We start from the raw sequence: 24,962 nt of genomic DNA on the forward strand, positions 1-24,962 counted from the left end.
ACTCCAACTGCACTGACAAATACTTAAAGGCTATAGAAACCTTTTGTGCATGAAAAATCAATACACACTAAATCCCTGCAGAACAAATGATAAACTCATCTGTTTTTTTTGCATTGTGCTCTCCTTCTCATGTATTTAGAAAGCCCCATGCCTGGTTCGCAAAGCTATCCTGCATTCAGGTTTCTAACTGAGGGGTGTTCCCAGCACTGATCACCTGGTCTTTCTCATGAACGCACACAAGCTCAGCTCCCCAACCCCTTTCCTCTTTCAGAGGCTGTGTAGCATAACCACACCCACTAAATACTACACAGCTATCTCTACTCTATTTCATCCTCTTTGAGTGGCTGCTGGCCGTATTCCCCTTTAAGAGCAAAAAATTCACCAGGTGTGAATTATAGCCCTCTGTAATAGTAGCTTTTTCTGCTTTCTGTCCTCCTGATCTTCTTCGCCATCCTTTGACACACAGCCTTCTGTAATAGCTCAGTGGAAAGGCAGTGAATGCAAATTAGCAACAGGTGAGCAGACTAGGGAAGGAGCTGTCAGTTCACTCTGCCTGACAGAATTTGCTAATATTTCAGTCCTCCAGTCTTGGAAAACAAAACAAGCACAGAAATCAAATATTCAGAAATGTATAATGAAGACCCATCAAAAAAGTCTTCATTTCCAAAAACACATTGATTTAAAGAAAAAAAGGAGTACACAAGTTTAAAGGTGATATTGCATTTGTAACAACACCCATTAAATGCAAATCTTTTAAACTGTAGTAAAACATCCAATATTGAATTATTGTTAGCAGTATATCTATACACTGTACCTTGTTTTAGAAGCATCTGCCCCCAAATGGGGTAAATTATAGTAACAGCAGGTAGAAATATTTCCCCCCACTTCCTCAATGTGAAGGATAATTAAAATTCCCATAAATCACTGCTGTCCAACATTTTACGGGAATGCTTCAGGATTTCAGGCTTGTTAACTTTGCTGTTTCCTAACATTGCACTGAGGTGTAAATTTGTATTATACTATAACATCTGATATTTGCTTTTACAGGCTTTTGTACTAGAAGCAAATACAGTAAAACCTAATTCCTGACTGGTTTCTATGGAAAAGTGAAAATGTTCCCATGGATGTACTTTTTGTCTATAAAACAACATTTTCCATTTTCAGTTGAGAAAATATTGTGAATAGGTTGGATTCTAGGACAGGAACAGCTAAAGCCTTAATTGACTAAGTGGGTTGTTTAGTTTCAAAAACCTAAGTAGCCATAGTGGAACCTAAATACACAATGCGCTGCTCACTTTGGAGCACCGGGCATCCCAGAAATTACATGGAAATTTCTACTTCTTTCAATGGGAACTGTCTAATCAGGAGTATAACTCAAAAAGGCTGGGCTTCGTAGAAAAACTTTGATTTTTCTTCCCCCCAATGGAGCATGAACATTTACCAGCTCTATGTAAAAGTTGAATTTATCCAGACTTTTATTACCTAGCTCACCACTGAAACCAACACAGACCCAAAGAACAGGGATCCTGTGTCTCCCTAGTCTGCCCACTGCATCCCCCACAGTGAAGAGGAGATTGCATGGAGCGGCAGTCACTCATGCACCACTCCATTCATTTCAATAGGGCTTAGTACAAGCGCGATCTCCAGCAGTGTATTTGAGAATGAATGAAGCAGCGCCTACCACGTAAGACAGCCGCTCTATCCATTCTCCTCCTCACTTCAGGAGGTGCAATAAGTCTGCAATGAGGAGGAGAGGGGGACCTCCGTTCTCAGGATCAGTTGGGGTCTTACCGGTGAGACCCCCACTTTAATAACCCATCTTATGAAGAGGTGATAAGATACAATTTTGCCCTTTAAAGTAAGGACAAACTTTCACCCTGTCATCCTCTAGTTGCTCCTGGTGCCTCCCAGAACATTGGCCCAAACTAACTTGTGAATGGCGGGACAGAAAGCCAATATCTCTTGGTCCCACCATAGTTTTCAACTGTCTCTACATTTTGAGGACCCGGAAAGTGAGGGACTGATGTGAATTTTAACAACTCCGTATAGCACGGAGAAACATTTTGGCTCTAAACAGGAAATCAATAGCATAACATGACTATGATGGTATCTGTTACATACGTTTCTGTGTGCTACAAAGTCATAATATGCCCGTAGTTTGTCACTATGTAGAACTAGCCTTAGGCTGTAGACATAGATAAAACTACATAACAAACCGTGTGACGTGTGAATGCACCAAATATTTAGGCACAAACTGTAATTAAAACAAATTATACAAGAAATGTGTATTTCACCATAATAGTATAGATGAAAACAAGTGACAAAACCATTAGAAGTGCTGAAATGTGCGTAGGCAGTAGAAGATGTTTTTTCACAAGACAACATCTGCTAGTGTGCACTTTTATACATGAATATCCACCTTTAAGCACTTAGAAGCATTATTCAGTTCTCGGTCGAAGAGAGTGACTGCAGGTTTAAATAAACAGAACCAGGTCCCTCTAGGATGGGAGGTCTAAAATTACTTCCTTACACCAATATCCATGATGCCACATAAAATCTATTGAGGATTTCACAATAATATATGTGACCCTGGAAAAATGTAAAGAAACTAATTTGAAATGTTGCTCAAACCAAGTAAATGACCTCTAGAACTTCTGAAGCACATGTTTGCAAATGGCGTAGTTAAACATTGCAGTCACGTATATAAGACAAACATACATTTCGCAAATGTTCACAAAGACCGAGCTGTGTCCTATGTAATTTAGTGATGACCTTACTTTTAAGATTTTCCTTTATCTCTTTGGGCAGTGTAGATGTCTAAGGGATGGGTCCTCTAAGGGAACTACTGCAGGACACACAGCAAGTGGTGGTAAATTCCGCACCCAAATACGCACCACTCCGTGTGGATTTTCATGCAGAGTTCAAAATGGCTTTTGTGAGTATCTTCTAGAAACATGTCATGTACCCCCTAGGGTATATATACCACAAGTTGAGAACCTAGGCCTAGATGACCCTCAAAGAAAGGCACCATAAAATGATATTTGTGCTGTTATGCCCCACTCTGAGGTGGCCGATACATTCTAGATAGCTGTTGAACGAAGTCTGGTTGGCCAACAGCTACCTTGCTCAACACTGGCATACACATGCAAGCTTAGCTTGGGCGAACATGCATAGGTTCTGTATGTAAGGAAAGGAGAAAGCCACTACCAGGTGACAATTCAAGCATCAGCTTATCTCCAGAGAACAAATATTGAAATGCAACTAACCAATCCAGCAGATGCTGGGTGTGAGTCAGGTAGACCACATACACATTAGATGATTGGCCAGTGCCATGAATTTAGGTTCAGCCAACCTGTATCTAATCTAAAGTATTAAGCAAACCAAATCAGTGGAACCCTGTTTCAGGTTGAACTTTGTTAAAAATTCCGTTCAGTTCGAACCCGAACCGAGCTTTTAGCCAAGTTTTACCCAAAACAAGATTCTACTGGTTCAGTTCGCTTTTACTATCATAGACAAAGCTATATACAAGTTTAGGGGTTCAGGTGAACTTCCGGTGGGGGTCAAGCTAATTCAGACTGAACCAAAGTTCACTTATCACTCCGAATGTGTATAGAAAAACTAAGAATGCTCTGATGTATCTCAAGAGCTCAACAAGTAAGTTACTTAGTGGCATAGATTGATTTCAGTAGGAAGAAGGTACTTCTACTTATGGCAATTATTAGTGCTTTTGACCAGTATTTTGCAAACTGTTTAGATGGGTCAATTAGGCCTACCAACTTATTGATAAAAGGGTAAAATAGGACCTGACACATGTTCCATTTATGATACGACTAGAGAGAAGAAAATATTTGAAAGCACCTGGTTAAAAGACCAAAAGTGCTGCATGTGTTTTGTGAATTCTCTGGAAAGAATCCTACAAGAACAGTCACTTTAAGGAATTTCCTTAGTTTCCATAGCTAAGTAGACACTTGATTAGTTGAGTTGGCTAACATTTCAAGTTTTTTTTGTACTAAACCCATTATACATTTTATGCTCATCCGGTACCCTCTTATTAGTCATAGAAAGTGTGGCAAATGTGATTAAGACAATGTTCAACAACCAACTGGCCCTACTCACTTGGCAAAATTGTAGGATGGGAACCAATGACATGAGAAAATACACTATAATTCAGTATTTCCAAAAAAAGAGAAACATTAGCTTTTAAAGAATAGACCGAGTTCCTTTTTTTTATGGTTCCAGTATTGATGGGTCAAGTAGATGGTCGTTTTGGCTGACAGGTCTAGTCAGCCTTCATGAGAAGCTAGTGATAATTAAAAAACTGCTGAGGAGTTCAAACAGGGTTATACTTCAGTCTTGCCCTAACCTCTGTGCCTTTTCTGTTTGAAGAGTTTGGAATTTACTTTGAGCACTAATATTTGAGAACAAAGTAGCTTTTAAGAGATCTCCATTACCACCTTTGAATCGTATGTGTTTCTGATAATTACAACAATCAAATCCTGTCAAAAGCGAAAGTGTACGGAGTCAGTTTCCTCATAGATGTTGTTCCTGCAAATTCCGTAATTGGACGGTTTTAACTTATATTAAAGAAAAGCAAAACGTCCAGATTGGGACTCCAGAGGAGCCTTATCCTCTGAAATGATAGGAATTTTAGGTCAGAGCAACTGCAAACAATTAGCCATAACCTACAGTTCTACCATCCCCGCTGCATAAATGAATGTCTGTGAGGCTGAGGCGACTGAATTATTATTTTATGTGTTATTTCTAAACTGCATTAGGTATGGCTTCATAAGAAATGAATTAAGATTGTATGTATCTAAACAAACCGAGGCTGAAGAACATGTTGGGTGATCATGAGCTTCATAAAGGAGATGTATGACTTATGAGGCCAACATGTTTACACCTACATGAACCAAAAAGATTATTCTACAGGTCACTTCATGGACCCTATAGTCATCAATATGTGAAGAGATATGGCAGAAACTGCTATTGATTCTATGGTTTCCATAACCCATGTCTGCATTTCTTCGGTGAAAGCCGTGAGCGACACTAAGCAGTTCAAGAGATGTTTAGATTCGATGCTCTAAACAGAGAAGTTATGACACATTCTTTTCATTGGGTCCAGATTGTCACGATAAAAGTTCTCAGGGGGTACTGTTTCTCCTTGTGGAGACTGTAACCTGGTATAGGGAGTCTTAAATGCAATGCTTCCTGGGAAAAAGGTATGCAAATTATCTCTCATTCACAAGGAAGAAACTTGTCACTGAAACAACATAGGTATGTGAGTCTCTTAGTCCCTCCTCAAGAGATGGGGCCCATGTTGCGGTAAACAGAACAGTCTTTGCTTGACTGCTGAATTAGCAGTACAGTCATAGAACTTGGCACCGAGGCAACGTTGCAATACAACTCCAGTGCTTGGCAATACTGACTTGAAAACTTGGTAACACTGTCTCAATGTCTCAGCTCTTGCAGGTTCAAGTCACAGTCTCTTTAAATACATAGCAGGCGTGATGTTTCTCCTGGAAACACTTGATAAGTTACAATAATTTAAGACTCGATGTAAGACTTCCACTTCTCTCAAAAATACAGCAAGTCAATAACTGGAGCTCCCAAGGCTCTTCCAGGGCTGACTGACTGGCTTGGACTGACTATGGCACTTTCAGTACCAATCAAGTTACTCAAGGGCTGGCATATAGCACTGTGCTTTGAGTTGCACCCAACCAACCAAGTAGGCATCCAGGGCTCACTTATGGCACACCATTTTGAACCGCACCCAACGTCTGCACGGATCTCACATACTTGCACACCTCACCACAGTGGCAATATCTTACTTACCACAGACAGGCACCACCTTGCGGGGCTACACATGACCTGCCATTCGTCAGACAGACTCAAATCTAAAAATGGTCATTGACCTAAAAAAAACAAGACTATTCACAAAATGTCTACGGCATACAATGTCTATGGAGGCCACAACAGGCATCTGTTACATCCATTCAAACAATTGTATATCAACTGCAGTAGTGCAATGAGTACACTATCCTACCAAAAGTAATTGGACACTTGAGCAAGAATCAAAAATAGTATTTATTTACATATGTTAATAATAAGTGGGGCCTCCAGGATGAATGGAGGGAAATACCAGCTGAAGTGTATCAGATGTTAGTAAAAAGTATGCCACGGAGGGTATCCAATGTCATTCGGGCCAAAGGAGCCCCACTAAGTATTAACATAAATACTACTTTTGATTCGTTCTCAGGTGTCCAAATACTTTTCGTAGGATAGTGTATTAGCAGTCATAGCATTTACTATAAAAAGTTAATATTTCATTCCCCTTGCCCTGTAAGTCCTCATGAGATCCATCTGGTTTAGTACGTACAACACATTGACCTCTCCTCGCATCACGTGTCTTTGATAGTCTACTTTAAAGAAGACTGTACACATAGGGCAATAGAGGTTATCCATAGATAGTCCTCTTCTGATCACAGTCATTAACCTACCTGATAATGATCTTATTGACTTTGCTTGAGTTAATGTCAAACAAGGGGATGTTTTAAAGATATATATACAGCAGCAGTAGACCGATATGACCTTGCCTTACAAATTAGCCTATGGTAACCTTTTGCTGCCACTTATGCTATTCTTTGGGAGTACTGATGTTAGACATCCATATGGAAGATCATCCAAGTTAATGATAATGTAATGTTTCCTTCTTCTTTTTGCAGTCCATCGTCTTCTTCAGGAGTCACATGCTAGTAATCTGCCACAAGTTCACTACTATATGGCAACCAATGCCATTAGTTCATCATTAATAAGCACCCACGATCCTGAAACATATTGATGCTGGCTTTAGCATTATATGTTAGGCATATAAAATGACCTAAAGAGACTGTTTGAAATGTGACCGTTCGCATAAACAAACTTTTCTGGAAGCAGCTTAATGCAATTAGCATCCCTTAACCCTTTGCTGGAGCACGGAGCAATAAATTTTGATAGCTAGGTCTCAAAGCAGTGTTGGACACTATTTCGATAAAGAGGGATCTAGTAAATCTACAGGTAAAGAAATACAGTATTTCTGAGAAGTTTGGTCTACCACCCTACTGGTGACATCATGGAATAAATGGGAGGAGGAGTGTGATTAAAACTTGAGTGGTCGAAAAATTGTGTTGGTCACTATATCAACCCTATTGGTGAAGGCCTCACCATTCAGGTTACCGATCTGCTGTTGTGAAACTACCCCGACAGCTACTGATTGCAAACCGGTGCATTGCATTCAAGGGATTGCTCCCTTGAATTGCATACAGTGCCAAAAACGGTTTGGCTTACTACATTAACATCAAATGCACCACATTTGCCATATATGATGCTATGTAGAGTCTACAGGCACTACAGAAGTGAGATAATAACGTGACATAGGCCCATCTAGTGTGCAATTAGTCAGAAATTCTATTTGTTTGTTTCCCCCCTATAGCTTTGTTCTTCTTTCATAAGTCAAGGAGAACATGTAGACCACCAGTGGCAGCTGAAACTTTTCAACCGGCTATTACTACTCGGCCACAACTCACCAACTTTGCCCTGTGCCCATTTTAAAGGAGAGCGAATAGTATTCCCAGGCCTTAGTCCTCTCTTCCTGTAGCAACATGTAAAGAATGACAGGTCCAGCTAGATATGAGAGGGGGCAGGCAATGAACAAATGTGAGGTTTGCTTCACCGCACCCAGCTGAGGAGGAAGATGAAATCACAGCCTATCCACTATGGCGGTTATTAAGATTACAGTTCTGGGTCATTTACGGCTTAATGACAATTAGTGGAGAAGAAAAAAAAACACACAAGTCATGCAAGTTATGGTGGCAAGAGAAAAGTCATTGACGTCAAGAAACCTCCTTTAATTATAGAGTCTTGAGTAAATGCCGTATCTCTCCATGTATTTAATCATATAATGGCATCCAAAATGCAATAAAAGAAGTAAGATGTACTGATAAATGATTTCTTTGTTTCCAGCATGCACTAGCTCTCCATTCACTGTCAATGGAACTGCTGGAGATAGCCAAGAACAGCCCTATGTCCATTAGTGCAATACACGGTGAATGGTAGGGGGAGTGCATATGTGAGACCACTGCACCATTCAAATGAGGGACCCCTGTTCTCATGATCATTTGGGTTTTGAGTAGTCAGACCGCAATGATCATACATTTGTGACCCCTCCTGTGGATAGGTAAAGAATGTCGTTTGTTGGCTAACCCCATTAAAGATCTTGGGCTACGTTCACATCTGTTATGGAAGGTTGAAGCCTCAGTCGCATATTCCATCAGATAATCTGAAGGGAAGAATAGGGCTGTATATGTCGATATTCTTCTGGGCAAAGCAGGGAACAACATGGCAGAACCCAACAGACCCAATATAGGTAAATTGGGTCACACATAAGTAGCATCCACTGTATGAAGGATCTGGCAACCACAATGGAGATGTGAACAGGGCCTTTAAGAGATTCCATACTAATAAATTAGAGTTCAAGTAGCAGTAACCAGGACTGGGTGCAGCTTTTTAAGGGCCTCTTTATAAGTCTATTGGACTGATGGACTTAGGATTGTACTCGGCTATCTCCATCAGTCCATAGAGAATGGAGAGCTAGTGCACATGATAGAGGTCAGAGGCATAACTTGAAGCTCTTGGGCCCTAATGCAAAACCTGTAACAGGGCCCCCAACTATAATGCTTTATTCATAGTACTGGGCTCCCTATATGGAGAAGAGAGGCCTTATGGACCCCCTAAGGCTCCTGGGCCCGGGTGCAACCGCATCCCCTGCATCCTCTATAGTTACGCCCCTGATAGAGGTATGATGCATGCTGTTTGGACTAGCGCTGATCAATGAGATCAGCGCTTCTTTAAAATGCCTTTACACAGGTTAATGATGACTGTATGGGGATGAATGATCATCCCTGGTACTGTATCATGATTGTTGGCAGCACATGCCCCATTCACGAGTCAATTGTGTTTTTCCCAGCACCATAAACAACCTGATCAGCAACAAAACAAGGATCAGACCGGAAGTTCACTAAAAACAGTGCATAACCTTGTCTAATAGCTATGAAAGCCCTGTATAAGACTCTGACAGTATTACTCAGGGTCTTTATGGCTCTTAGGAGTGAGAGAAAAATGGCTCAAGGCACAACGACCCTAAAAAAGGCTGATGATGGTAAGATATAAACAATTTATTATATGGAGGAGTAAAGCCAGCAGAACAAACACATTTCGAGGAAAAACCTCTTCTTCAGTAATTGCTGGGGCAAGACATGCTGGATGGCTACTGTGAGTATTTAGGTTGCCAGCATGGCCAATAGGGAAACTATAGGGAGAGGACCAGGCTTCAGTCACCAGGAGCTACACCTGCAGCCTGGTCCTCTCCCTATAGTTTCCCTATTGGCCGTGCTGGCAACCTAAATACTCAGAGTAGCCATCCAACATGTCATGCCCCAGCAATTACTGAAGAAGAGGTGTTTCCTTGAAACGCGTTTGTTCTACTGATTTTACTCCTCCATATAATAAAATCTTTATATCTTACCATCATCCCCATTTTTTGGAGTCGTTGTGCCTTGAGCCATTTTTCCTCTCACTCCCACTGTGTACTTCTTGACCTGTCTTGAACAGGAACACGTCTGGCTGGTAGCACCTCCTCTGTACACTTGTACCACCATTCATCAACCAACTTTATACATCCACCCATGGAGTAGCTCCACCAATTTTCTTTGACCCTTGATGGCTCTTAGGCAGTGTTATACATCAGTGTTTAGGACTAGTGTTGAGCGAACCAAAGCAGTAGAAGTTCAATTGTGGTTTGTGCCAAACTGAACTTTCAGCAAAGTTCTACCTGAAACAGGGTTCTACTAGTTCAGTTCGTTCAAGACTACAATTGGAATGGTATGACCGTTGGACACATGACTGTCCAAATACAAAAACAACATCATTATTAAGAAATTACTTCTCTTTTTTCCAGGAAATAAGGTTGATGTACATTTCCCATTTACATTGCTGACTTCACTATTGCAGATATTAAGTTCTGCAAAAAAAAACAAGTTCATAAAGCCAAAATGGCCCTTTTCAGACAGGAAGAACATGTGATGATTACCCTTTACTATAGTTCAAGTCACTGTGTCTTTTAAGAACAAAGAGTGACAAAATGTTTATGTGCATCACAAGCTAAAATGTTACAAATTAGGCTAAAGGTAAAATACAGTAAGAGCTAAAAAAAGTGATTTCTTAAGACCCAATAGCCGCTCCAGTGACCTCTTTTCAAAATTGCCTTGGCTGCCCCTAGAACCAGTCACTAGTCACACCGCTGCCTGCCATGTGCTAACAGCTAATCTCTACTCATCTGTGTTTCCAAAATGCACAGCTCTCTGGATGTAGCTTTAGATGCGAGGAGAATAGAAAACATGTAGCTAAAACACACTACAAGTAAGGGCTGCTTCGTTGGGGGAGCAGGAAAACGGTGCGCTGTGGCCGAACGGTTCTGTCTTACGACAGAATCGAAGGGCGTGAAACGGACCCCCGTGGGTCACATGCTTCAATGATGTATCTTGCATAGTGATATAGCATATACACTATACTACCAAAAGTAACTGGACACCTGAGAAAGAATCAAAAGTAGTATTTATTCACATATGTTAATACTTATTGGGGCCTCCTTTGGCCCTAATGACATTGGATCATTGGATGCTATCCGTGATGTGCCTTCTACTAACATCTGATACACATCAGCTGGTGTTTCCCTCTATTCATCCTGCAAACATCTGCCAAGTTCTCTCAAGGTCTGTCTACAATGGTGCAAGAAGTGTCATTATTGGACATTTGAGAAATTAAAGAACGTTCTATGGAGTTTTGAATCATGATACTCCATCTGCAAATCATATGGAGGTACTTGGGTGTGGAGGATGCTGAGGAACATCTTCTGTCTGAGTGTGTGATGCCAACACTTAAGTATGGTTAAGGTTCCGTTATGGTCTGGGATGTTTTACGTGGCATGGCCTCGTTCTGATGGTTGTAGTGGCAAGAACCATGATCACGAAGGGCTACCTTGACATTCTAGACAATAATGTAACAATACTCTGGGAATGGTCAGAAATACTTCCAACAAGACAACACGCCTCGTCAAAAATCCAATACTGTTTCGTGCTGGTTTGAGGATATGGATGTTCCACTATTGTACCGGCCTGCATAGAGTCCCAACCTGAACCCCACTGAACATCTTTGCGATGAACTGTAACATTGACTCAGAAAATATAAACAACACCCATATTCTTTGAGAGAACTCGCCAGATGTTTGCAGGATGAATGGAGGGAAATACCAGCTCAGACGTTAGAAGAAAGTATACCACAGAGGGTATCCAATGTCATTAGGGCCAAAGGAGCCCCACTAAGTATTAATCTATGAAAATTAATACTATTTTAATTCTTGCTCAGGGGTCCAACTACTTTTGGTAGCATGGTGTAAATCTGTGAATAGAGTATTGCAAAATCATGTTGTTTTCAAAGCTGGCCAACTCATACCACACATCTCGAGATATGCAAACCCAAGAAGTTAGGTAAAGAATGAAATGTCTGCATATTCTGAACTTCACTTTTGAGTATTGTAAGTTTGTAGGAATTTGTTTTTACGACTTGGAAACTCCTTTAAACTTCTTCCAAAGGCGGAGCTTATCTTCTCATACGAGAGATACGAGCCTTACCAACTTAATAATACATAACATCCTATTAAGCCTGCATCTGGTCTACAGAAATACTCCCAAACTGCCGCTGCCAGATGTTGTTTCTTATAAGGTTTCCCATCAATCATCGAAATTGAAAATAAAATGAATTTCCCCCTACTACCTGTGCACAGCCCGGCTGCATTCAGCTGACAAAGCCATGCACATCATCTGTTTTTCTCCAACATTTTTACCTCCTAGCAGCCCTGGCTCTATAATCCTAAACTTTCTCTGGATCAAATCATGCCGTCTGTGTTTTGTTTCACGATTAGGCCGGCGAGGAAAGAAAAAAAAAATTTAAAGGTGTAGAGCAAAAAAAAGTGGAGGGGGAGTCAGCAACATCTGCTCTCTTGCTGCTACTACTGCATGTTAAAGGTTCCCTCATATGCCCCCTATTCCCTGTTGCTCAACAATGCAAAAGCCTTTCCAACTCCGCTCGCTCTCTCTCTCCTTCTCCAAACAATCACTGCAGAGAGAAGGCAACTGGGAGAGAAAGAGGAAGAAAAACAGAATGAAACAAGCAAACAACAGACTTTTTCAGCTGGCGGCGTGCCATCACTTAGCTCGCTATTCTGGCTGCTTTCACTTGTTTTGCCTGAATATACTCTCCTTGGGGAGACTAATATGATGAAGGGGGTGTTTTGTTTCCAAAGTAGCATTTATGATTTGTCTCCCCTTTCGTTCTTTTTAACATATTCTGCATCGCTCTATCCGTTCCCCCTACGAAAAAAAAAAACTGAAGGACATACTGTACCTTCTAAACTAGAGCCGATCTCCTTATTCATTTAAATATATTTTGCTTACATCTTTCGACTGCCAGAAGGTTAACTTAGGACTGCAAACTTTTTAGTCTTGCATGCTGCGCCATTGCAGGCAAAGTGATATTTGGAACGCGCTCCTTTTCCAAAAATGGCAAAACCAAAAAAAAATGACTGACGTACATTTTTTTACATTTTTAGGATGCAATATAATCTGGCGAGAAGCATGTTCAACGGGTCTAGCCTGTGGTATGTGTGCACTATTTGGCATGGAGAGCTGACACACATTTTTCTATCATGGGCAGATTGATACATGCTGGCAGGGGCTTTTGGGACGCACAGTTCCACGACAGCTGGAGAGATGTTGGCTGCCTACCACGGCATTATTGCAGGCTGACTACATGATGAAGTTACTGAAACAATCTAGCACTGTACTGTGCAAAAATAACACATAGGGGGGAAGAGACGGCGATGGTTAAAAGCTTTCCTGGAAGGTAAAGGGTTACATATAATATCTGCGTATAACCGGTGCTTACAATGTTACTACGCGCTAATCCCTGTGGTCTTCTGCTCTGGAACAGAACAGGCCTGGTCTCCTCCATTATAAAGGTGGTCCATGCTGTTCTAGAAGACATAGAACTCTCTGTGATTAGTGATGAATTTCCCCCCTCCAGTGACATATATCCATTACAAGTCTCTGGACACCAAAGAGAATGAAGAGACATCCCGACCGACTTATTTAACTCTTTTAAGGATGGAACGAGTTTAAATTAAATATTATCCTTCTTCTGTTCCCCACAGTCAAGATCAGAGAGCCTCAACTCTTCTGTGTGTTTGCTGATGCTTCTGTGATCACCAGCCTATATAATCAACCCCCCACCTCCCCCTCCGGCATATATTCTGCAGGAGGACTGAACCCCTATATAACATGCTTACCAGAGAGCTTACAATCTAACGGCAGCCACTTAGTTGGTTGCCCTGATTCAGACGTTATGGGTGTTAAAAGGACTTAAAGGGGTTTTCCAGTGGAATACTATTGATGGCCTATGGCTTTGGTGACTATTGATGACCGCCGCTTGGGGCATCCCCCTCCCGAACCTCTGTGCTATTGTGGCACTGGCAGAATGCGCCCGCACAGTTGATCAGTCAGGGTCCCGAGCGGCAGAACCTGGCCAATCAACTATTAATGACCTGTCCTGATGATAGGTCGTCAGTAGTATTATATTGGAATACCCCTTTAGCTACCAAATTTTGACCTCTCCCCAAACACATTCATTGGTTGCTGAGTCTACCTAATGCACATAAGTACATACAAGTGCTCTTTGAGTTAACACTTACTGCTGCGGTCTCTCGTTGGACCAACATCAGGCAGAGATCATAGCAACCAATGTTCTTTCAAAGACCAGCAAAGACCGTTCAGTCAAGGATCATTCGAGTATTTGCGGGAACCAATGTGCGTTATGTGAGAGGGCAAAATGTTCAAAAAAGGCAAGCGCTAATCAGTGTTCAATGGGAGGCGCATGCCAAAAAAGTGCACACCTCCCTACAAAGTTGTTAGCCAGTTGTTGAAAGACAACAATTACCTGTTTACACCCGATGATAACTAATCAACCAGCCATTATTTTTAAGTGAGTTGGAATAAAGTGACTAGTAAACAAAATTCTCGCTTGCCACCTGATTGGTGGCTGTGTTTACACAGAACAACTGTCACTTGCTTTTGCTCTATCAAGCGACTATTCGGACTCTAGTTGGCCAGTATAAAGTCATCCTTAGACCATGCCTCAACCACGAACCCAATTATTTTAGTCTTTGCCAAAGGGGCAAGGCAGGAAAAGTTATTTTCTCCGTGTCATTCCTGTATAATGAGGCATCGTTAAAGTCATTGACCTTACCATATTAGGTCTACCATAAGCCTAATACATGATGAGTTGGGATTGAATAGGAACTAGTGAGTAAACATTTGAGATGCATCAGAATTATAAAGTAAGCAAACCTCAATCCACAACTGTCTTCTTAATAATGCGCAGCTGTGCATAGTTGTCGAAGTTGGCCTAGGTATGATTCGTCAGGCTTCTTCGGTGGAAGCTACTTGATCGTTGGAGACATGACTCATTGGATGTGTTGAAATGAAATCAGATGCAATTATAGAATGCAGCTTAAGAATTGACGATGCTGTAGTTTGCTACTAATAGCTAAACAGCCTTGCTGATCAACACTTTCTACACTTTAAGATGTCTTCTGATAAACCCGAGACATGTCAGAACAGAAAAGGTCCATGAGCTCAGAATTCCACCAGACTCCACAACTTAGGGCCAGCAGAACTTGGCCACGCACTTAAATATCTGCAGGAAATGAGTGAAACATGGAGGATTTGCCAGATGTATTAATCTGGGACCAAATTTTAGTATATTTCAAGACAATTTAGGCGAACAGAATGTGGATCAGTGAACCTCAAAACTTGCCCATCTCTACTTCAGAGACACAACGCTTGTTCTCAGTGAGGCTCTATTGGTTTTCTGAAGTAGCAGTGTTTCAGAAAATGTGTGTTGCAGAAATCCCTCAGCAGCACTATAACTTTTTTGGACACAGTTTATTAGATGAGCACATAATTGGCCATTAGCAAGATTGAAGGAAGGCATTGTAGAGGGTTCGGAGAAGGTTATTGGTTTGGATCTTTCCAAAATTGTAACGCACATTCTTGCAAACATCTCAAGAAATGTGGCTACATAAAAATTGCTTGTGAGGCAGAGCAATGAGAACCTATAAATATGTGCCCCCCTCAGTGTTCTCGATTCACAATTTGTAAACAAGTGCAAAAAAAAGTCGCCCCGTAACGGAGTTTACTTATACTAAAGTGGAAACAAATAAACCTTTGTGGATATACTATCTCCAGGACATTTGTGAATCTACATTCCAACACACCCATTACCCTGACAAAGCTAAAGTGAATATGACTAGGTAAGGGATTGCATTTCATTAAAGGAGTCTGTGTAAGCAAGAAACTATGCACATACCGCACATGATCTTACTGCTTATGAGCCAAAATAATAACCCGGGCAAGTCTGCTGTGATTGCTATGTTGGGCTCATAATGAAATAACTCGGAGTGTTTGGCAAGCAATCGCGTGTTGTAAATTGTAATGTAAAGGACGGGAACTCCGTGTTGCTTTGAGTTCTGCTTAAGTGGTAAAACAGACTGCAACCTATAGGAGCCAGGGATAATATATGCTGCAGAACAACAGCCACCATTTGATATTTTGTCAATGAAGATCCCTGACAATATACATAGTAGTATCAAGTAACAACAAAGCGGTCCATGCTAGGAGTCAGGGGCATAATACCAGATCGGAACACAGTAGTGATCATTCACTGTCATATCCCTCATACTCATGTACTGGTTAATCCCATGATTTATTACAATGAGAGAACCCCTGAGAAATGTTTCCACTCCAGGGGATCTCCTACTTCCATTCCCACTTCATAAAGTTTGGCATAGGGACGAGCAGGAATTTCTATATTCTAGCTGAGAGTTCTTGATTGCTGCAACAACTCCAATGCCAAGCCTTCCCAACCCTACTGGAAAAGTTTCAGCTAGTGATCTCTTTCGGGGAACCACTGACCAGAGACCAAGGAATGCAAGGGTTCCGGTAAATCCTATGCCACTGGCGCCGACAAGGCTATCGGGCATATGCATGGTCTTGTATGACGTCATGGCGCATTGGCATTTGGCATTAGTCAGAAAGGAAGAAACATTTTCCTTCTGTTGTTGAACCGATAGACTGGCTGAGCTGCCCATTGTCTCAGTCAGCCTATCAGGGACTCACTTAAGGCCCTTTTAGATGAGCTGTTCTTGTTTAAATGAGGAAATGAGTGAGTGATGTCCCCACTAACTCATTTGCGTTTTTTTTGTGTCTTCCTTTTATAGTCTTTGGATTATGATTGTCCGTTTCTATTTCTGGAACTGACTATTGCCACTTTTGAACTCGCCCCTCAGCTTGTTTGTCTAATCTGTCTCACCCTGTCCTTATATATTCCTTCTCCTTTATAATACACCTAGTAACATATAGGTAGTCAATTTAGGTTCCAGCTGTGGGGTTGCCCTTTTCAGGGCAAGTGCTCTGCTCTCTTGGCAGGTCTAGTTTGGGCAGATCAAAGGAAAGATCTGAGGCCTTACCTCCAGTTCTACTACCATTGGCTGCATAATCACATATGTCTAGTGACCTAAAACCCGCTCGTGTATTCAGCCTATCGCCCTCTGTCTCTGAATTTGTTAGTCAGTTTCCTTGACAGGACTGGATGGATGTGACACCCTGATTGAGAAACATTAGACTAAGCAAATATTGTACTACTATATGTAGTAAATCCCATCTGAAATGATTATTAGCTAGGAACAGGTCATCACAGACACACAGACAAATCTATCAACTTGACAAATAATGAGTTGTAGGTCCAGGGGTGAACTGAGTCACCATACAATAATGGTCATGGGCTTTTACCAACCACCATAGTTATAATATAGTTGAGCCATGTTGACATAAAGTATTGAGATGCATATTTTTGGCAAACCAAGTACTTAAAGGAGTAGCTCCAACATGCACAACTGCTCCTGAAAATGCAGCACCCAGAGTGAACAGCTGATCACCCAGGTCCCAATCTCGGCACCTTTGGCAAACAGATGGTTTTGCCAGGAGAAGCTGTAGCTGCAAGACATTTCTCATGCCGATACATAGATGTCATCCCTGTCATACAAAGACGGCACATGGATCTCCATTCGGGTTTTAGAGAGGTGTCCCAATCGGTTAACCCCACTCGATGATGTTCATGTGCTCTAATTGGACCTATGAACAAGGGTGGCCTTCTTGGCACAACACCTTTAACTTTTTACATATGGGATTTAGGGGTTCAAGCTCAGACAATGCCCAAATGCCTGTATTATTATCCTAACCCTGGTAATTGTGGTTGTATATATGGTGGCAAAATAAATCAGTTGTGACCAATGGAAAAGGTAAACTAAAAATGATTTTCCCATCATAGCAAAAGAGCTTTGTATCTCTAATGTCCTATTGGAACAAATACTTATCTGCTCTTGGTCCAACCCTTGGGTCTACTATCATCTTAAGATCCAAATGCATCATGATGTACATACTAGATGAAGATAGAAGATAGATCCGGCACTCGGCCCCAGGAATTAGTAAAATTTGTAACTTCTAGTAAAACCCCATCAGTAGAAGCAGCACATGCTGACAACACTTACGCATTTTGAAGCTCATAAAACATGGTTGTTGCAGTTATGGTTCTTACTTGAAGCCGCTGTCAGGATGTCCTGCTTTTATTTATGGTGTTGTACCAGAAGTCATAAATGTTACCAATTCCTGCTGGATGTATCTGTCACCTTCACCTAGTGGGTACATATTCGCTACTAAAGCAGGATGTTTTTTCCTCTGCACCTCCTGCGGTTTGGACTGTGAGCAGAGACTTCGTTTTTCTTTGATGATTACATGTCTCAGCATCACTAGTCAATATATATGGTGGCTCAGTGGTTAGTACGGTTGCCTTGCCATGTTTTACCCCCCCCCCCCCATCATGGCACCTCCCCCTCTGAATCATCACCCCGCCCCCTCCATCCCTGAAGTTTTTCAAAGCTAAAAGTACACTAAAAAGATATACTCACCTAATCCTGCGCCATCTGGCTCCCCCACAGTCTCTGCTTACTTCTGAGTCCAGTGGTCCCATGTCCTACTAGGCATGTGACCACTGTGGCCATTTACTTGTCTCAATGTTACTAAACAGGCACATGACCACTAGACCTGGAAATGAGGGGAGACAGTGGGATTGGAATATCTGAGTACTTAAAAGGTGTTCTATTAATTTTGAAATTTCACAATAGTGTTTAACTGTGTCTTGAGGATGCGAATATAGTTGAAAGTGGCACCACTGCCAGGGGCTGCAGCTACCAGGGAGCTGTGCACAAGTGCACCACTTGCCCTATGGTTAAAGTGGCCTTACTTGCAACACTGTGGTCAACTCTCACTAAGAGCGTCCGCACACGGGCGTAAGGGCATATACGCTCACGATACTGTGATGTATATGCTCTATGCAGGGCGCGTGGCCGTGAGTTATCACGCCCATATCGGCACTTTTTAAAAACATTTTGTGCTGCCAGGACCGGCCACATCGTTGCAGTCCCGGCAGCGCCATATTTGAGTAGGCGGACCAGCCAACTAAGTTGATGGACCAACCAAGTAGGTAGACGAACCAGCCTACTTAGTCCCAGGTGTTTTTGATTTTCCACACGAAATCGTGCATTTCACTGCACAATTTCGTGCAGACAGGGGCCTTCGGTGCACAATTGCGCACCAAAATAGAGAATATCGTGTTTCATTTCATGCGCTCAAAATGCGCGCTGAAAACAAAAGGTGCAAAGAAACCCATTTAAATCAATGGGTTCTATTCGCTGCATATTCCATGCGGATTTTGCGGCCGCAAACATGCAAACAGATGCGCTCGGAAGCCTTAAGCGCGACATTTGCACAGAGTTTGTATGTTGTGCCAGTTTCTTCTCCCACTCCAAAAACGTATAAATTTAGATTGCAGAACCTAATATGAGTGACGCCAATCTGTGTACTGCACTACGGAATATGCATGTGCTATATACGGTACACGAATAGGCTCATACCTACTACTTCTTGTGAAGACCACCTATGAACTCAAGCCAAACAGAAGACATGGGGTTCTAGAAACTCCCTGCTTTGAATTCCCCAAAAATGTTCTGCATTTATGGTTCCTTACATCTTAAACCCCTCTTCTCCCTCGCTGTTACTGCGCCAAAGGCAGTAATGCAATATGCAGCAGGGCAGGGGTTAACCGATGGCTGCAGGCGGGGTATATAAGCCATAGACAGATCAGTGCCATGTGTTCATTGTCTGTGTGGGAAGAGCTCCCTACTAGGAGTATTGAGTCAGCAGTTAGCAGGATCTGTGCATGTTTTATCTGTGACACTGTAACAAGCATGCTCTGCAAGACACGTCACAAGCCGTATACAAAGCAGCACTTCAAAGGGCTGCGAAAACAAGCCTTTTCCTAGAAATGAATTAGCCAAGGGGCTCTGAATACACACACAGGCTCACAGATCATCTGCAGTTCACATTACGCACAGCCCCAGGGCTGGAGACAAAGTAAGCAGAAAGTCACTTAAAGGGGAAGAGGTGGGGAACACAACATTTCCTACCTACAATGCATATGTGTCACCAGCACATCCTTTGTGAAGTACGGCCGCACAGAAGTAGATTACTCATTTGCAAGAGTTCAATAAATGGCTGTAACCATTTCGCATTGGTCCCGCCCACCATATGTTCGACATGGCCAACGATCCACTATAGGCACGCTAAATCATGTCACAATTAAAGGTATGGAACCTTGATGCAGATCACAAATACTCCCAAATTTAAATAACTATTTAGGCCAGCTGCACACGGGTTTATTTGCATTACGGAATCCGGAGCGAGCGTCCGCCTCCGGATTCTGCAGCAGATACTGCCCATAACATGCAATTGAAAAACAGTTTTTCCGCTTGTGGAGGAAAAATCGCAGCATGTTCTATTTTTGCGCAGATTACGCATGGATGGCTTCCATTGAAGTCAATGGAAGCCATCCAATCCATTGCCATTTCGCAATAGGCGATGACATGGAAAACGCAGGAGTTTAAAAAGAAAATCTGTACTGCAGATGTCCGACGGCTCGCCATGCGGACCATCTGCAGTACAGAAAAGAAGAAAGACAGGTACGCGAGAATACCAGCTGGGCACCGGGTCGGATTCCGCTGCGAGCTCCCGCATGCAGAATCCGACCCGGTTGTTTGCAGCCGGCCTTAACCTAATAAGTTCTAGATGTGTTCTTTTTTCATGGAATGGTGCAATGTTTCACGCATTCCCTTGCATATTGCGCACCCCCATAGACTTCTATAGGGACTTTTGATGCGCAAATGCGTAGAAAGATACAGTATGTTCTATTTCCTTGCATGCACAAAATCGGGAAATGTGTACGGATCCACTGACATCAATGGTTTCCATTCTATGCAAAAATTTACGTGCGCAAATACGCTCGTGCGAAGAAGCCCTGAGGGTATGTTCACATATAGCAGATAAGCTACAGATTTTCAATTGCGGACATAAAATCTGCAGCGTATTACAGCAGCGGAAATCCACGCCAAATCTACCATATTATAGAAATGCTGCAGATTTGAAAATCAGCATCATGCTCAATTTTCCATGTGGACAACATCAGTAGCATGTGGATGACATTTGTAAGATCTCATCTGCTTGCCTGCTAACCGTGATCCCCACCTGCGCAAGTAAAATCTGCAGCTGGGCTTACCCGTAATGCGTGACGACAATTCTACAATAGGTCCTAAAAGGATTTTAGCTGATCGTATCCGATGGCTCTGGCATCACTATCTGGTGAAAACTAATCGATGTCTATGTCCAACTTAAAACGGTTACATAGTAACATAGTGTGCAAGGCTGAAAAAAGACTATGTCAATCTAGTTCAGCCTGTTTACACTCCCCCCCCCCTTCCCCGTTGATCCAGAAGAAGGCAAAAATAAAAAACAATGAGGCAGAAGAGATATTGGCATCAGATTGCTAGAAAGCGCCATCCACTTCTTGCGGCTCTGCTTGGCTTTCTTCATAGGTTCCATGGTTGACCCATTCTAGTCAACGAGGATGCCTCTGAAAAAATCCACCAAGAGCTGACAAGAGAGACGCTGCGCACTTCTAGTAATCGGCCACTATTTAGGCATTGGTGGCATATCCTACCAATATACCATGAATAGTCTAATGCATAATAACTGCAATCCCGAATGTAGGTACAGTGTTACATTTACAATGACAAAACACACATGTAGCAAAACAAACATGCAGACTGTATATAAATAAATATGTAGCATATTTATACACATACTACAGTGAATGATCATCATTATCACTGCTCAATCACCAAAAAATGGCCACTGCCAAAAATCCGAATACAGCGATATATTTAATATCTGTTACGAGTTATTATTGCACAAGTTTCCCATCCTCCTCCATGTTGGCTTACCTGTAAGTACAGAATCACTTCACTTAAACTATGTGAAAGTTTTCTGTAAGTTCAGCAGTAAAACTATAAATCAGGCTTAGCTGTAAATGCCCTTTACTCTGACGCCCTCTAGTGACAGTACAAGGTAATAATTCGATTTCGATTTTGCACATTTGCCTTTATTTACTCCACTTTTCTTCCCAAAGTTTAGGTCACAAATGCTGTACTTCTCCCTATCCAGCAGCAATTCCTTTCTTCATTCTCAGACACAGCACCTGGCATCAGAAAGCATCATTGTCAGCACCAGGGTAGTCATTTGCTACACCACTAATTAACAAGTGGCAAAGTGAGCCAGAAAACAACATCCTCAGACCAAACCACCTTTAACCCTGAACACCAGGACATCAAGTCATACTCCACTACGACTAACCGACCAAATGCTTCCCTTCTGCAATGGCAGTGGGACTACAACTCCCAGCAGACCTAGGACATCAGCAGATACTTACAACATACTTTAAACTCCAAACTTATATAACCCCATGCAGTCTAGTATTACTGCACCTATAAGGGGTTAATACATTAACAGCCATGTGAGTTGCATTTAACTCACGCTAGTTTTAAGCCCGGGGGCTCGCGAAGCATATGTATAACTCACATGTCCGTTTAATTCTATTTTCGTAATAAATCGCCATGGCTCCAAGGAAAAAAAATGTAGCATGACAGTCAATGTGTTAATTGACCACAATAAATGAAAAACATGCATTTGGCTGATTATCATAATGAGTGCAAATTAGACACGATGTCACTGCTTACGTAGAAAGGAGGGAAAAAAACGTTTACAGTGATAATAACATGTAATTTTTTTTAACCCATCATCCATCCACTTGTGAAAGTCTCCATATTTCATAAAGCTCTTGCTTTCACAGTGCATTGGAGTTGCAATGACGTCACAGTTGTGGAGGTGACGTCACCTGAAGACGTCTACTGCTCCCTTTCTCCTTGCAGACTGACACTTCCTGGTACAGAATGAGCTGCAACTTGTATCTTGTCAGCTGCTGCAAGGACTACACTGTAACCACTTCTCATTCTAATCTATGGAGCAAATCACAATTTCATTAACCCTCCCCACCCAACCAAAGACCCCCAAGGAGTTACCTGTAGACCCTTCCAGGAGTGGGTTGTGCAACTTCTGTTCTTGCATCTTAGTTGCTCCATGTCTTTGCTTATTGTAATTGGCTTAGTTGCTCCTGTAGAATTGGAGGGTGCAAAAACTTATTTTCTCCTTTGTGTATAATTGTATAGAGATGCTTTATGTGATGTCTCCAGGCTGCTGGTATATACTGGTGCTGCTGGTAGAAACTGGTTTATGGAAGTTACAGTATGTGATGGAGAGAGGAGACTCAGATGGTTAAATGCATTGAGCAGTCTTCTCACTCAGGCTACAATAATATTCTTGTTAGCTGCTCCAGTCCTAGGGAGACAGACTGAGGAGGCAGCCTGCCCTTTCTTTTATACACCCTACCTCCCCCTCTTCTCCCCCTTCAGTGGGCATGTTCCTGTGCATCCACACCCCTTCCCCCCACCCCAAAAAGAGAATAAGTGAAAGTGTCTAATCAGGAACACAACGCCTGGGAGTCATTGTTCTTCATTTCATTCACAAGTTTACTTGATACTGTTGTACCATGCTGGGAGAGGTAACAGTACTGTAATCACTCATCTGCCAGCTCCTGGACATATCCATATGTCTGCCACCCTCATAACAGTCTTCTGCTAACCGGCTCTGCTGTCTAGAAGGTTTCATAGCAGGTTAAATGATTAACAGAATGATAGCAGCTTGTAGATAATTGCAGTAATTGTAGTGGTATTATCATAATAAAGATGATTATCTGTTTTCACTGTATCTATTGTTTAGATATCATGTATGCATTCTATCTATCTATGTATCTCATATCTATCTATCTATCTATCTATCTATCTATCTATCTATCTATCTATCTATCTATCTATGTATCTATCTATCTATCTATCTTATATCTATCTCCTATCTATCTATCTATCTATCTATCTATCTATCTATCTATCTCATATCTATCCATATATCTCATATCTATCTATCTATCTATCTATCTATCTATCTATCTCTCTCTCTCTCTCTCTCTCTCTCTCTCTCTCTATCTCATATCTATCCATATATCTCCTATCTATCTATCTATCTATCTATCTATCTATCTATCTATCTCCTATCTATCTATCTATCTATCTATCTATCTATCTATCTATCTATCTATCTATCTATCTCTTATCTATCCATATATCTCCTATCTATCTATCTATCTATCTATCTATCTATCTATCTATCTATCTATCTCATATCTATCTCAAATCTATCATCATCTATATTTAATCCATCTGTATATAAGTTTGTCTTTAATCCATCTATTGTCTGTATTCTTTAGTTATCTGCCTATACTTCCTTCAACTTCCTTTCTTTCTTTCTTTCTTTCTTTCTTTTTTTCTTTCTTTTTCTTTCTTTCTTTCCTTCTTTCTTTCTCTCCTTTTATCCATGTATTCCATAATCTATCTACAATCAGTGTTCTTTTTTTCTATTTCTTTTTTTCTTTCTTTTTCCTTCTTTCTTTCTTTTTTTCTTTCTTTCTTTCTTTCTTTCTTTCTTTCTTTCTTTCTTTCTTTCTTTCTTTCCTTCCTTCCTTCCTTCCTTCCTTCTCGCCTTTCATCCATGTATTCCATAATCTATCTACATTCAGTGTTCTTTTTTTCTATTTCTTTTTTTCTCTTTTTCTTTCTTTCTTTCTTTCCTTCCTTCCTTCCTTCCTTCTCGCCTTTCATCCATGTATTCCATAATCTATCTACATTCAGTTTTCTGTTTCTTTTTCTTTCTTTCTTTCTTTCTTTCTTTCTTTCTTTCTTTCATTCTTTCCTTTTATTCGTGTATTCCATAATCTATCTACAGTCAGTGTTCTTTTTTTCTTTTTTTTTTCCTTTCTTTCTTTTCTCTATTTCTTTCTTTCTTTCTATTCCATAATCTATCTATCTATCCCATAATCCATTTACCTTCAGCGTAAATTATTTATTCATGTATTTATTTATGTATCACTTTGTCTATCCATCCATTTATCAATATTTCACACGTAAAATGCAAAACAAATTCTGTATTATAGGTCTCCAATATAATGATTTAATTTTTACTCTACGAACTTGACGCATGAGTGGAGATGAAGAAAACAAAATACTGCAAGGTAAGCAGTTAAGAAACAGCAACACATTTAATACATTTTGAAAAGACGATAAAGGAGAAAAGTATAATTGTTTCCATTTTTTTCACTAATCATTGCAACAATGAAAGCGTTCTGAAATGTTTACATTTATG

At 41.2% G+C, this 24,962-nt stretch overlaps 1 protein-coding gene across 1 annotated transcript in view; it reads right to left on the bottom strand.

The window, feature by feature from the left end:
• The window catches only part of IGF2 (insulin like growth factor 2), a 47,280-nt gene extending 24,236 nt beyond the window's left edge, over positions 1-23,044 (bottom strand). The window contains exon 1 of the mRNA XM_066583080.1: positions 22,730-23,044. Within this exon, the coding sequence (XP_066439177.1) occupies positions 22,730-22,789 (60 nt within the window). The 5' untranslated portion in view covers positions 22,790-23,044. The remainder of the gene's footprint in view (positions 1-22,729) is intronic.
• Positions 23,045-24,962: the final 1,918 nt, after the last annotated feature.

The sequence above is a fragment of the Eleutherodactylus coqui genome, chromosome 11 (assembly GCF_035609145.1).
Source record: "Eleutherodactylus coqui strain aEleCoq1 chromosome 11, aEleCoq1.hap1, whole genome shotgun sequence".
Taxonomy (NCBI): domain Eukaryota; kingdom Metazoa; phylum Chordata; class Amphibia; order Anura; family Eleutherodactylidae; genus Eleutherodactylus; species Eleutherodactylus coqui.